The sequence below is a fragment of the Nycticebus coucang genome, chromosome 12 (assembly GCF_027406575.1).
Source record: "Nycticebus coucang isolate mNycCou1 chromosome 12, mNycCou1.pri, whole genome shotgun sequence".
NCBI classification, from domain to species: domain Eukaryota; kingdom Metazoa; phylum Chordata; class Mammalia; order Primates; family Lorisidae; genus Nycticebus; species Nycticebus coucang.
Window position 1 is genome coordinate 9575347 of NC_069791.1, and position 13738 is coordinate 9589084.

General features: G+C 47.8%; 2 protein-coding genes across 7 annotated transcripts in view; both read left to right on the forward strand.

Annotated features, from left to right (window-relative positions):
• The first annotated feature begins 4 nt into the window (after positions 1-4).
• Positions 5-4469, forward strand: CNPY2 (canopy FGF signaling regulator 2). Of its 6 annotated transcripts, none has more exons than XM_053556011.1 (7): positions 15-502; positions 761-945; positions 1060-1172; positions 1334-1449; positions 3433-3636; positions 3781-3877; positions 4305-4469. In XM_053556011.1, exons 3-7 carry the CDS (start codon positions 1085-1087, stop codon positions 4346-4348), a joined length of 549 nt encoding a protein of 182 aa, XP_053411986.1. In that variant the 5' UTR covers positions 15-502; positions 761-945; positions 1060-1084; the 3' UTR covers positions 4349-4469. The 6 variants fall into 6 exon arrangements, with proteins under 6 accessions (XP_053411988.1, XP_053411983.1, XP_053411986.1 ...); XM_053556009.1 differs by having other exon boundaries at positions 16-502; positions 761-886; XM_053556010.1 differs by having other exon boundaries at positions 16-254; positions 761-886.
• Positions 4470-13079: 8610 nt separating this feature from the next.
• Positions 13080-13738, forward strand: part of CS (citrate synthase) — a 38560-nt gene continuing 37901 nt past the window's right edge. The window contains exon 1 of the mRNA XM_053555982.1: positions 13080-13306. Within this exon, the coding sequence (XP_053411957.1) occupies positions 13265-13306 (42 nt within the window). The 5' untranslated portion in view covers positions 13080-13264. The remainder of the gene's footprint in view (positions 13307-13738) is intronic.

A 13738-nucleotide genomic window follows, 5' to 3' on the forward strand; every position in this document is an offset into this window, starting at 1 on the left:
AAACCTGGGCTTCTCGCCCGCCGGCCGCTTTCTGAAGGTCCAGTTAGCCCACCTGGAGACACCCGCACGCCTGGCCACTCCCTCACCGGATGCCGGGACTCTCCTCACTCTAGGCCACTCCTATTCTGTGGCTGACCCCTAGTGGTCACGTGGAGCTGTTCGCCACGCAGGTCTGGGTCCTACTGCGATCGACTGGGGTCCTCGCTACCCTGGAGTCGCTTCTGAGCTGCCTGTTCGCGCGAGAATTTGGTGGGGTCGGTTTCTGGAGGGGGCTCGCACGGCAGCGCCCCTGAACTCCGCTTAGGTGCCGGTTTGGGTCCGTGGAGCTGGATCAGGCGGTCGCCGGGGCACCCGGTGTCTGGGAGGCTGTGAAGCGGTCTGGAAAAGACGGGACAGCCCCACTCCCCAGCAGCCAGGTGTAGGTTCGAGAGCCACCGCGGCCAAAGTGAGAGTCCGACGGTTTTCCAGCGCCTGGGCCACGGCGGCGGCCCTGGGAGCAGAGGTGGGACGGATGCGGGCGGCAGAGGCGCGGGCCGGTCTGGGTTGGGATGCACCGGAGCAAAAGCAATGGTGGAGTCCCCAGACAGGGGTTGCCTCGCACGGGCTGTCACTTAGCTGGAGGTGGGACTGCAGGAATTTTCGGTGCAGGGTCCACTTAGGCCCTTCGAATCGAGGGCACATTGCCAGCCTTCTGGCCTTCCTCGCCTGCTGCTTCCTAGTGCCTGTCATAACCGCGTAATCGCCAACTTCCCTCTCGTAGTTGCCACATAGCCCTGGGAGCCACAGGCAGCCGACGCTAAAGCACCTACATTTAGGACCTCACCTGTCGACGACATAGTGTCGGAGACTGAACCCGAAATCCAGAGGTCCCACCCATCGCCCCGGGGTAATCGGAGCCCTCAAACGCCAGAACAGAAGAGCCCCTTTGTTTCTCGGCCTTTTCCTGTAAAGTATAGCCGGATCCACGCTTAGGCCTTTGAAATCTCTGGGATGAGGAGTAGGGGGGCAGGGAGTAATGGAGTCAGCTCCTCATAGTTGTTTTATTCCCACCAACCCCAGGTGGAGCGACCCCATCACGCTAAAGATGAAAGGCTGGGGTTGGCTGGCCCTGCTTCTGGGGGCCTTGCTGGGAACTGCCTGGGCTCGGAGGAGCCAGGATCTACACTGCGGAGGTAAAGACACAAAAGGAAGAAGTGGGAGGAAGCAGAGCCATCACTGGAGGACAGGAGAGCCTAGGCCTGGGAGGATGAATGAAAATTCCTGGGTTGATCCCATTCTTTCCTCATTCTACCCCTACCCTATTCCCTGCTCCCATTTTCTCCCTTTCCACAAGCTTGCAGGGCTCTGGTGGATGAACTAGAGTGGGAAATCGCCCAGGTGGATCCCAAGAAGACCATTCAAATGGGATCTTTCCGCATCAATCCAGATGGCAGCCAGTCAGTGGTGGAGGTAATTTGTTACTGTTCCCCCAAATAAAGTAGCGCACTCTGCCTCTGAATGAGAATTCAACTAATTAAGAAGACCTTAGTTTAACAGAAATGAAGGAAACAGACCCAGAAAGGTATCTGAAAGGTTGGCTGGCCAGGCTTGGTGGCTTGCTCTTGTAATCCCTGCACTTGGGAGGCTGAGGCGGGTGGAGTGCCTAAGCTCACAGGTTCAAGACCAGCCTAAGCAAGAGCGAGACCCCAATTCTAAAAAATAGCCAGGCATTGGTTCAGCGCTGGTAGCACAGTGGTTATGGCGCCAGCCACATACACCAAGGCTGGTGGGTTCACTAAAGCAACAATGACAACTGCAAAAACAACGGCAACAACAAAAAATAGCTGGGTGTTGTGGCAAGCGCCTGTAGTCCCAGCTACTCTGGAAGCTGAGGCAAGAGAATCACTTAAGCCCAAGAGTTTGAGGTGGCTGTGAGCTAAGACTCCATAGCACTTTACCAAGGGTGACCAAGTGAAACTATCTCAAAAAAAAAAAAAAATTGGGCTCTATTTAATTGAAAGAGGCTAAAGGCTTCTACCCTATGCTCTTGTTTCCGGTGCCAAACTTTAATTACTTTGTTTCTGCTGTATGTAAGTTAGCAGACATTGAGCCTTGATCCATATGACTCATGTTTTTATTATAGTGCTCAAACGTTCATTTTAAAAAGAATAAAATGTCTTGACTCAGCACCTGTAGCTCAGTGAGTAGGGCTTCAGCCACGTACACTGAAGCTGGCGGGTTCGAGGCTGGCATGGTCCTGCTAAACAACAGCGACAACTGCAACCAAAAAATAGCCGGTGCCTGTAGTCCCAGCTACACCTTCTGGAGGCTGAGGCAAGAGAATCGCTTAAGCCCAAGAGTTTGAGGTTGCTATGAGCTGTAACGCCACAGCACTCTATCCGGGTGACATAACGAGACTCTGTCTCAAAAAAAAAAAAAAAAGAACAAAAGGTCTTATCCTGGTAATCAGGAAATTTACTTTAATTGAAAACACACATACACCATATACTTAGTGATATATATGTAAAGAAATGTTAAGATTGGGCGGCGCCTGTGGCTCAGTTGGTAGGGCACCGGCCCCATATACCGAGGGTGGCAGGTTCAAACCCTGCCCCAGCCAAACTGCAACCAAAAAATAGCTGGGCGTTGTGGCGGGCGCCTGTAGTCCCAGCTACTCGGGAGGCTGAGGCAGGAGAATCGCTTAAGCCCAGGAGTTGGAGGTTGCTGTGAGCTGTGTGAGGCCACGGCACTCTACCGAGGGCCATAAAGTGACACTCTGTCTCTACAAAAAAAAAAAAGAAATGTTAATGCTTACTGTTGTCTCATTTTGATATAAAAATAAATTTTCATATTTATCCATAAGAATTGGAGTAATTCAAAGGAAAAGAATATACTTCATCAGAATTAATCAAAGAGTGCGCTGTTTATAATTTCGGGCTAATGACACTGTCTTATTTCTTTGGATTATATAATAAGGTGAAATACGATCATATATTTGGAAGTACTTTGAAACTGTACAAGTAAACCATACTGTTTTTAATTAGGGAAGGCTTTTTAGAGTAGGTCAATTGAGCTAAATTTGGAAGGAAAAGTAAGGATATAAAGTAGTGATGTGTAGAGGTAGAAGAGTATTAATGTACAACCAGGCAGGGTGACTCACACCTGTAATCCCAGCACTCTGGGAGGCTGAGGCGGGTGGATTGATTGATCTCATGAGTTTGAGACCAGCATGAACCAGAGGGAGGAAAATAGCCAGGCAATGTGGCGGGCTCCTGTAATCCCAGCTACTTGGGAATCACTTTGAGCCCAAGAGTTTGAGGTTGCTGTGAGCTGTGACACCATAGCACTCTACTGACGGCAACTGAGTGAGACTGTCTTCAGTGGAAAAAAAAAAAAAAGAGTACTAATGTGTGGAGATAGAAGAGAGTGACCCAAGGCTGAGGACGTTTCTAGGTGCCTTATGCCCGCTCAGAAGCCCACCTCACAGAGCTGCTAGAAGAGGTATGTGACCGGATGAAGGAGTATGGGGAACAAATTGACCCTTCTACCCACCGCAAGAACTACGTACGTGTAGTGGGCCGAAATGGAGAATCGAATGAACTGGACCTACAGGGCATCCGAATTGATTCAGATATCAGCGGCACCCTCAAGTTTGCGGTGAGCTATGGGAGTGGGTAGCTTGTTCTTGGAAATTATGTGGGTTGTAGAAAGCTGGATCAGTATCCTTGCCCTTTTCTTTGGAGATGGAGGCAAGAGGCCTCTTGCTGCCCTTTGTCACTCATTTCTCCCTTGGGTTGGCAGTGTGAGAGCATTGTGGAGGAGTATGAGGATGAACTCATTGAATTCTTTTCCCGAGAGGCTGACAATGTTAAAGACAAACTTTGTAGTAAACGAACAGGTAAGCTGCCTCTGCTTAACCTCCTGTTCTGTCCTCATACTTCTGTGCAACCTGGTATATTCCCCAACCCACCTATCATTCAAGAAATCTTCTATTTAGCTAAAGAGCTAGCTGGCATCAGTTTATTTCCCTTGGCTTAGGGAATTGGATTTTTTTCTCTATTCTATGTTCGTTTTCAGACTTTGTGGCCCTGTTACCTGAGATACAGGTGAGAGAGCAGTGGGGATGTTTTATCATTTATAAGCATATGTTCTAAAGAATGTTGGTTGGTGTGTGTGCCAGTTTGGTTTAGGGTATTTCTTTTCTTTTTTAAATTCTCTTTTTTTTAATACTCAGTTTTTAATTGTTTCCAATGGAATATTTCTTGAGAGTGACATATGTCAATATGAGTAGCTCTTTGCTTCAAATTTTTATGTGCTGTTTGCAGATCTATGTGACCATGCCCTGCACATATCTCATGATGAGCTATGAACTACTGGAGCAGCCTAGACCAGCTTGATGGATCACCCCCAGGAGGGGAAATGGTGGCAATGCCTTTTATATTATGTTTTTACTGAAATGAACTGAAAAAATATGAATCCAAAAGTACAAACTGTGTTGTCTTTTCATGCCGGAAATCGCCATTGCTTTAGGCTTGAATATAGGGTATTACTGACAGGAAACAAAACAGGAGAAAGAAGAGTTTTGGAATTTGTATAGAACAAAGATAGGAGGGGCCTGGACCTTTAATTGTTTTTACCTTCAGAGATCCCACTCCATTCATGAACTGGATAAGCATTAAAACGATATGATTAGAGTCTAACTATGAACTATGGCGCCTCTGTGAATAAGCAGGGGAACATAAGTGTATGGTAGAATAAGATTCTAGAAAGTCCTTGTGTTCATGCTAATAAAACATAAAGTAAAATAGGGTTTGGTCTTGAAGGAAATAATGGACATGGATTATTCTTCCTGCCCTTCCAGATGGAGGGACCAGCAAGAGCAGAGACAGGAAGGGGAAAATGGATGTGACCAACTCAGCTAAAAAGTAAGGGCTTTATCGGATAGGGACAGATGAGGTAAGGAATGTTATTTAATGAAAGGCCTTACTTGCCAGCCTAAACTTTTAGATTTGATGCCAACAACAATAAAGAATATCTTTTCTCACCTCCATTACTAGCCATTGTCAATCTGGACTATAAATCTGTCCTCACTTTCAGTGTGTTGACATTCTATATTGGGGCATAGGGATGAAAACCTAAAGGATACCTTCTTTTTTGTTGTTTTTTTGAGACAGAGTCTCACTTTGTTGCCTTCAGTAGAGTGCTGTGGCGTCACAGCTCACAGCAACCTCAAACTCCTGGGCTTAAGCGATTCTCTTGCCTCAGCCTCCCAAGTAGCTGGGACTACAGGCGCCCGCCACAATGCCCTGGTGTATTTTGGTTGTAGTTGTCATTGTTTGGCAGGCCCAGGCTGGATTCAAACCTGCCAGCTCTGGTGTATGTGGCTGGCGCCTTGCCGCTTGAGCTACAGGTGCCACACACCTGGCTATTTTTAGAGACCGGGTCTCGCTCTGGCCCAGAGAGTAGTCTGGAACTGTGAGCTCAAGCAATCCACCCATCTCCGCCTCCCAGAATGCTAGGATTACAGGCCTGATACCTTCTTTTGGAAAGTTCTTTAATGTTTTGATCTGAGATATGGCTGACTTGGGGTCTGGAATGGAACATCTCTGTCCAGGAATGCCTTAAGGAGGGAACACCTGAATAAGCATTTCAAAGATTTTAAAAATTGGGCGGCGCCTGTGGCTCAGTGAGTAGGGCGCCGGTCCCATATGCCGGAGGTGGCGGGTTCAAACCCAGCCCCGGCCAAAAACCACAAAAACAAAAACAAAAACAAAAAAAATTAACAGCACACTGGGTGGCGCCTGTGGCTCAAAGGAGTAGGGTGCCGGGCCCCGTATGCCAGAGGTGGCGGGTTCAAACCCAGCCCTGGCCAAAAAAAAAAAAAAAATGAACAGCACTTTATAATCTAAAGGAACCTTGGTGGTCATTTAGTTCACCTCTACACATTTTATAGATAAAGAACATAAGGCACAGAGAAGCCACTGAACTTCGTGAAATTCTGTATTTAGTGGCAAAACTGGATCTATAGGCTCGGCGCCTGTGGCTCAAGCGGCTAAAGCGCCAGCCACATACACTTAAGCTGGCGGGTTCGAATCCAGCCCGGGCCTGCCAAACAACAATGACGGCTGCAACCAAAAAATAGCTGGGCGTTGTGGCAGGCACCTATAGTCCTAGCTACTTGGGAGGCGAAGGCACGAGAATCGCTTGAGCCCAACAGTTTGAGGTTGCTGTGAGCCAGAGTTTTTCTATATTTATTTATGTATTTAGTTATTTTTTCTTTAGCAGGCCCAGGCTGTGTTCAAATCCACCAGCCCTGGAGCATGTGGCTAGCACCATAACCACTGAGCAATGAATGGGCACCCAGCCTCTGATATCGTCATTATATTCAGCCTGGTGTTAATGCCATCTTCTCAGCAGCCATGAGAAGTGCTGTATCTTGTCAAATCTTTTCTAAACCAGTTGTTGTAAACTTTTTTCTTATTCTGTGGTGCACATGAATAATGTTCATATTTTTCATAGCCCTGAGAGTTCTGACCATTGTCTGCTTGTAGTCTAAAAACTCTTTCTGTTCTATCAGAAAGCTTATCAACTTATCAGAAGTATAAGCTTTTTATTAATTTTTTTGAGACAGAGTCTCGATCTATTGTCCCAGGCTAGAAGGCCAGGGCCTCAGCCTAGCTCACAACAATCTCAAACTCAAGTGATCCTCCTGCCTCAGCCTCCTGAGTAGCTGGACTACAGATGTGTGCCATACCTGGCTACTTTTTCTGTTTTTAGTAGAGTTGAGGGTCTTACTTTGTTCAAGCTGGTCTTGAATTTCTGACCTCAAGCAATCCCCCCTGCCTCACCTCACTCTCAGCTACTTGGGAGGCTGGGATAAGAGAATCACTTGAGCCTAAGAGTTTGAGGTTGCTGTGAGTGATGAGTCCACGGCACTCTACTGAAGGTGATAAAATGAGACTCCATCTCACAAAAACCCAAAAAAGTTTTGCATATAAGTAAGACTATGTGTAGTTTCTTTTATCTTTAAAGAAATGGGGTCTTAGGCCAGACACTGTGGCTCACGCCTGTAATCCCAGCACTCTGGGAGGCCAAGGCAATCAGATTTCCTGAGACCAGCCTGAGCTACAGCGAGACCCCATCTCTAAAACTAGCTGGGTATTATGGCAGGCACCTATAGTCAAACTACTTGAGAGGCTGAGGCAAGAGAATTGCTTGAGTCCAAGAGTCTGAAGTTGCTGTGAGCTATGATGCTATGGCACTCTACCAAGGGTGACAAAGTGAGACTTTGTCTCAAAAAAAAAAAAAAAAGGGATGGGGGTGTTGCCCACTCTAGAATCCAGTAGCTATTCACGGCATGATTCTAGAATGCTATGTATGGCCTCAAATTCCTGGGCTTCCCAAGTCCTAGCTTCCCAAGTAGCTAGGACTACAGGCATGCCCCACTACACCTGGCTCAAAATACCTTTCTTTCTTTCTTTCATTTTTGAGACAGAGTCTCACTTGGTTACCCTTGGTAGAGTGCTATGGCATCACTGCTCACAGCAACCTCAGAACCTTAAGTGATTCCCTTGTCTCAGCCTCCTGAGTAGCTGGGACTACAGACGCCCGCTACAACGCTTGGCTTTTTTTTTTTTTTTTGTCTGTTTAGCAGGCCTGGGCTGGGTTTGAACCCACCAATCCCCCGGAGCATGTAGCCAGCGCCCTAACCACTGAGGTATGGACGTCACCTCAAAATATCTTTAAATATAGGGTGGCACCTGTGGCTCAAAGGAGTAGGGTGCCGGCCCCATATACCGGAGGTGGTGGGTTCAAACCCAGCCCCAGCCAAAAACGGCAAAAAACCCCAAAACAAACAAAATATTTTTAAATATAGCAATACATTGAGCTGAAGTTCCCAGGAAACAGTTGACAATTACTCAAAAATACCCTTAACTGGGTTGCAGCTGATAATGCACAGTCAATCATAATAACAATACAGCTTAGTAGTTAAGATACAGGGCTGGTCCAAGTGTGGTGGTACTTAAGAGTTTCACTTGGTCACCATTGGTAGAGTGCTGTGGCGTCTACACAGCAACCTCCAACTGTTGGGCTCAAGCTATCCTCTTGCCTCAGTTTTTCTATTTTTAGTAAAGACGGTCTCACTTTTTGCTCAGGCTGGTCTTGAACTCGTGAGCTCAAGCATTCCACCTGCCTCGGCCTCCCAGAGTGCTAGGATTACAGGCTTGAACCACCTCTCCAGGCAAGGTGCTTACAATTTGATCACAACTAGTTACAGATTCCTTTGTTCCTTCTCCACTCCCACTGTTTCACTCATTTAGCCTTTAAGAAAAAAGAATATGGGGGCGGTACCCATATACCCAGGCTGGCAGGTTCGAACCCAGCCAGGGCCGGCAAAACAATGACAACTGCAACAAAAAAATAGCTGGGCTTTGTGGCGAGTGTCTGTAGTCCCAGCTACTTGGAAGGCTGAGGCAAGAGAATCTCTTAAGCCCAAGAGTTGGAGGTTGCTGTGAGCTGTGATGCTACGGCACTCTACCCAGGGTGATATAGTGAGACTGTCTCAAAAAAAAAAAAAAGATGGCTTTGGAGTGAGGCCAACCTCAATCTGAATTCTAGCTATGCCAATTCCAAGCTCTGATATTTGGTAGGATACTTCTTTTTTTTTTTAAGAGACAGAGTCTCACTTTGTCGCCCTCGGTAGAGTGCCGTAGCGTCACAGCTCACAGCAACCTCCAGCTCTTGGGCTTAGGCGATTCTCTGGCCTAAGCCTCCCGAGAAGCTGGGACTACAGGTGCCCACCACAAAGCTATTTTTTTGTTGCAGTTTGGCCGGGGCCGGGTTCAAATCCACCACCCTCAGTAGATGGGGCCGTCGCCCTACTCACTGAGCCACAGGCACCGCCCATTTGGTAGGATACTTCATCTAAGCCTTGGTTTCCTCTAGCAATACCAATGTTATCTACATAGAATGGTTGTGAGGATTAATTAATACAAATAGTGCATTTAGATAGTATGTGGAAATAGTACAATAGAGTTTAGCTATTATCTATTTCTTTTTTTCTTTGTCAGCATCGCAAGCAAGGCAAACTATTATCTATTAAGTACAGAAGTCTGGTTTGCTCATGTAGATAGTTTAAGAAAGAGGGCTTAAATTTAGGCTGCATGCGCCCACTTTCCAATGGCCACCAGGGGGCACCATTGCACCTGTTAATATTAAAGAGGTCCTCCCAAGGTCATGGTGACCTCAATACTCAGCCTTTTCTCCCTTGCCCCCTCTAGTTCTGTTCCAGGACTAAGAAGGTCTGGTGGCCTGCCACTGTCCAGACAGTATGCAGAGGCAGGGATAGGTCCACACACTTTATTAGCAAAAGGCCAGCAATTCTCGAGAACAGTTAGTGTAATCTCTCCAAGACTGTTCCGTTGTTCCATTTCCAAAATCATAGTTTTATGCATAAAAGTTAAGGGAACTGTACTAACCCTTATGTTTTTTTTTTTTTTTTTTTGTACAGACAGAGTCTCACTTTACTGCCCTCGGTAGAGTGCCGTGGCATCACACGGCTCACAGCAAACTCCAGCTCTTGGGCTTATGTGATTCTCTTGCCTCAGCCTCCCGAGCAGCTGGGACTACAGGCGCCCGCCACAACGCCCAGCTATTTTTTGGTTGCAGTTCAGCCGGGGCTGGGTTTGAACCCACCACTCTCGGTATATGGGGCCGGCGCCCTACTCACTGAGCCACAGGTGCCGCCCACTAACCCTTATGTTAAGCAACAGTAATTAATACTTATCTTAAACAATAATTGCTATAACCTGTGACCCATAACAAACAATAATTGACATAAACCATGACCCAAAACAATATTCTAATTCAAAAGTTAATCTCTGAAATCAATTTCCCTAAACTACTTAAATACTCACCCTCACGTAAAACTTAAATTTATAAAACCACAAAAATGAGAGACATGAGGTAAAGGTCACGTATTACCTAAACCAACCAGACCAGCTGTGTCATGTCAGCCATAGCCTGACTGTATTTTTCTCAGTACATGCACTCTCAGTGCCTAGATACTTAGTTGTATTTGGATTTTATTATTATTATTATTATTATTGTTATTATTTTTTTTTTGTAGAGACAGTCTCACTTTATCACCTTCAGCAGAGTGCCATGATGTCACAGGACTCACAGCAACCTCTAGCTCTTGGGCTTCAGCGATTCTCCTGCCTCAGCCTCCCGAGCAGCTGGGACTACAGGCGCCCACCACAACGCCCGGCTATTTTTTGATTGCAGTTCAGCCGGGGCAGGGTTTGAACCCGCCACCCTTGGCACATGGGGCTGGCGCCCCACTCCCTGAGCCACAGGTGCCACCCTATTATTATTATTATTATTATTTTTACTATCATTTGCACTGTGCTTTTACACTTAGTTGTATTTGGAACTAGAGCTCTCTTGGCTGCTTTATTCATGCCAGTCCTTTTCTTTTCTTTTTTTTTTTTTGTAGAGACAGTCTCACTGTACCGCCCTTGGGTAGAGTGCCATGGTGTCACATGGCTCGCAGCAACCTCTAACTCTTGGGCTTACGCGATTCTCTTGCCTCAGCCTCCTGAGCAGCTGGGACTACAGGCACCCGCCACAACGCCCGGCTAATTTTTTTGTTTGTTGCAGTTTGGCCGGGGCTGGGTTTGAACCCGCCACCATCGGCATATGGGGCTGGCGCCCTACTCACTGAGCCACAGGTGCCGCCCCCATGCCAGTCCTTTTCCCTTAACATTCTCTCCACCTCCCCAGATCTCATCAGTGTTCAGAGACTTTAAGCCAGCTTCCAGGAGATTCCAATAAGCATCTTTGATCCCTGGGCCTACCAATTGACCTAATAGTGGTGGATGTCAGGACCAGAATACTTCAAAACAAGTCTATGAAGTCCTAATGACACTAGGTTCCAGGCCACACTATCGAGAGACTCAGAGTATTGCTGATCCCCACCTTCCTTCCAATTGCTAAATCTCCAAAATAGTTTACCCTTATGGCCATTGAATAATCATTCCTCCTTTGGTAGCCTCACCTTGAGGATGCCTCCTGTCTCTTGGGGCACTGGAGTTCAGTCCTCTGGACTGCTGGCTAGTCTCTGTGGATAATTAACCAGGGGGAAGGACCCAGGTCAGACTATTCTAGGGTTATTCTAGAGGAAATTCTCTATGAGATGCTAAATTGGGAGCAAATATCGATCACTGGAGCTTTGAAGTCACTGGGGAGGTAGCTGAGGTCATTGCTTCTCTGGGGCATTGCCAGGCTTCTTCTCTTTATGAGGTTCTTTCCTGAGACCTACCCATCTGATCCCGAAGTCAGAGGATCACAGGTTGGTAGGTGTGAAGCTGGATGTGAGGAAACTCGGGAAGATAAATAGTTTTCTTTCTCTTTTTCCAAATCCAAGCTATAACTAAGTTCTTTATAAACAGAGTTTAGCCAAACCTGGCTAGATGGGTAATGAGACCTCTGAACCTTGTTACCGCTATGTGGTGAGATAAAAGGACAGTTCACTTGGGGCTGGGGGTTTGTAGATAAGGTGCCCTGGTCCTTGGGTCAGCTCCCCTCTGCCCTTGGATCAATGACAAAAGGATTAGGGTACAAAGTATACTGAGGTCTCCTCTACCCAGGGAGTTAGAACAGTGTTTTTAATCTCATGGCACACTTGAACCTGTAGTTAAACTTCCATAGCATACTTAAATTATGTTGACCAAAAAAGAAAAAAAGTAAAAAAAAAAAAAAAAGGAAGAATACATTTACTGTGCTTTGAACTTCTGTTGAAAATAATTTCACAGCGGCGCCCGTGGCTCAAGGAGTAGGGCGCCAGCTCCATATACCAAAGGTGGCAAGTTCAAACCCAGCCCCGGTCAAAAACTGCAAAAAAAAAAAAAAAATCATTAATCTTTAAAATTTTTCACAAACTCTGGGAGGCCAAAGCGGGTGGATTGCTTGAGCTCACGAGTTCAAGGCCAGCCTTAGACCCCATCTATCTCTACTAAAAATAGAAAAACTGAGGCAAGAGGATCGCTTGAGCCCAAGTTGGAGGTTGCTGTGAGTTATGATGCCACGGCATTCTACCCAGAGTGACAGCTTGAGACTGTCTGAAAAAATAAAATAAAAAATAATTTTTTCGTAGCACACCTAAGATCCTCTCACAGCAACACCTATGTGTCATAGCACACCAGTTGATAATCACTGAGGTGTGGAAGAGCGTTGCAATGCCATGGGTCATTTAATGGTCTCTGGGCACAGATTAAGAGTACAGAAGCCAAGTAGAAGTGGCCTAGGGGCCATATGGGAGTGTTGTAACAAATACAGAGGGTGCCTAATGCCTGATCTTGGATGAGGGATTTGTCTGCAGCTCCTAATTTTGTGGTTAAATGTAGGGTGGGTTGGTAACATGACTGGAGTGTCAGTGAAACTAACGCCCAGGATTCAGAGGCTCTAGCCTGCTCTGTAAGCCTTAATATTGAGGGGTCGTTTGTTAAGACTTAGATTTCTGGCATTACTCACATAACCGACATCTCACAGAGTTCTGGATTCAGGCTTCTGCTTTGCTTTCATCCAATATTTGGGTCTTTTGGTATGTAAATACCATGGCCTCTGCTGACCTCAAATTATATCCACCAAGCGTCTAACTCTGGCTCCAGAGACTGTTGTCCAGATAGATGTCCCTCTGAGGCCATGAAGTCATTAACCAAAGACATTCTTCAAGAAAGAGCGCCAAATGGGTAGGCGGAGTGGGCAATCATCGGTTTCCGTGATAGTATATTAAGGAGTTAGCTCCAACGACCTCCAAAGGTTGAGTGCTGGAGCTTTTTCTTTGGTATTCACCTCAGGACCAACCCCACGTGCGTTAATGGCAAAGGAAGAAGTAAACTGAGTTCTCAGGCATTGGCTTAGCCACCTACACTCACCTCCTGCCGCCCATCCACCCTTAATTAGCCTAATCCCGCCGATCCAATCCGCCCAGTCACAACGGCTGTCAAAGGCTCAGGTCCCTCCCCCCTTCTCACTGGGCCAATAGCCGAGCTCTGAGCGAGTCCTCCGAGAGGGACAGGCCCGTGTTTCGGGCAGTGGGCGGGGCCTCGCTGAGGACCCGGGGCTGGGCGCCGACGCCGGTTCGTCTACCCTCTCTCCGAGCCGCCTCCTTTCAACCTTGTCAGCGGGTTGGCGTGGCCTCTGGTGCAGCGGCGGCGGCTCCCGGTCCTGCCTGTCTCTCTCCTTTCCTTCCCTCCCCGCCGGGTCCTGGAGTTCGAACGCCATGGCTTTACTCACTGCGGCCGCCCGGCTCTTGGGAGCCAAGGTGAGTAACTCGGTGAGGGAGCGGGCCATCCCAGGGTGGGGCAGAGACGACCGCAGGCCTCCGGCGCCGGGGTCTCCCTCCCACACCCGCGCGCGCCCCGCGCGCCTTAAAGGGCCCTGCGCCGGGCGGAACGCCAGCCCTGCGTGCAGTTCCTCCGGGCCATGTGCTGTGCTTCCTTTCCGGCGCCAGGGGTGAGTTGAACGCCGCCCGTCCCCGGCCTGCGGTTTCCCGCGGGTGAACAGGCCCGACCCTACAGTGACTCGGTGTGTCTCAGGCGGAAGGGGAGAGACGCGTTACCCTGGAGAAAGGGGCCGAGCCGCCGGTGGAGAACAGATGTATGTTCCGCTGGAGTTGGGGAAATATCTGTTAGGGCGGGGGGAAGAGGTAAAACGGGTGGCAGAGGTGAAGAGATGTGTACACCCTGTCTTCTGG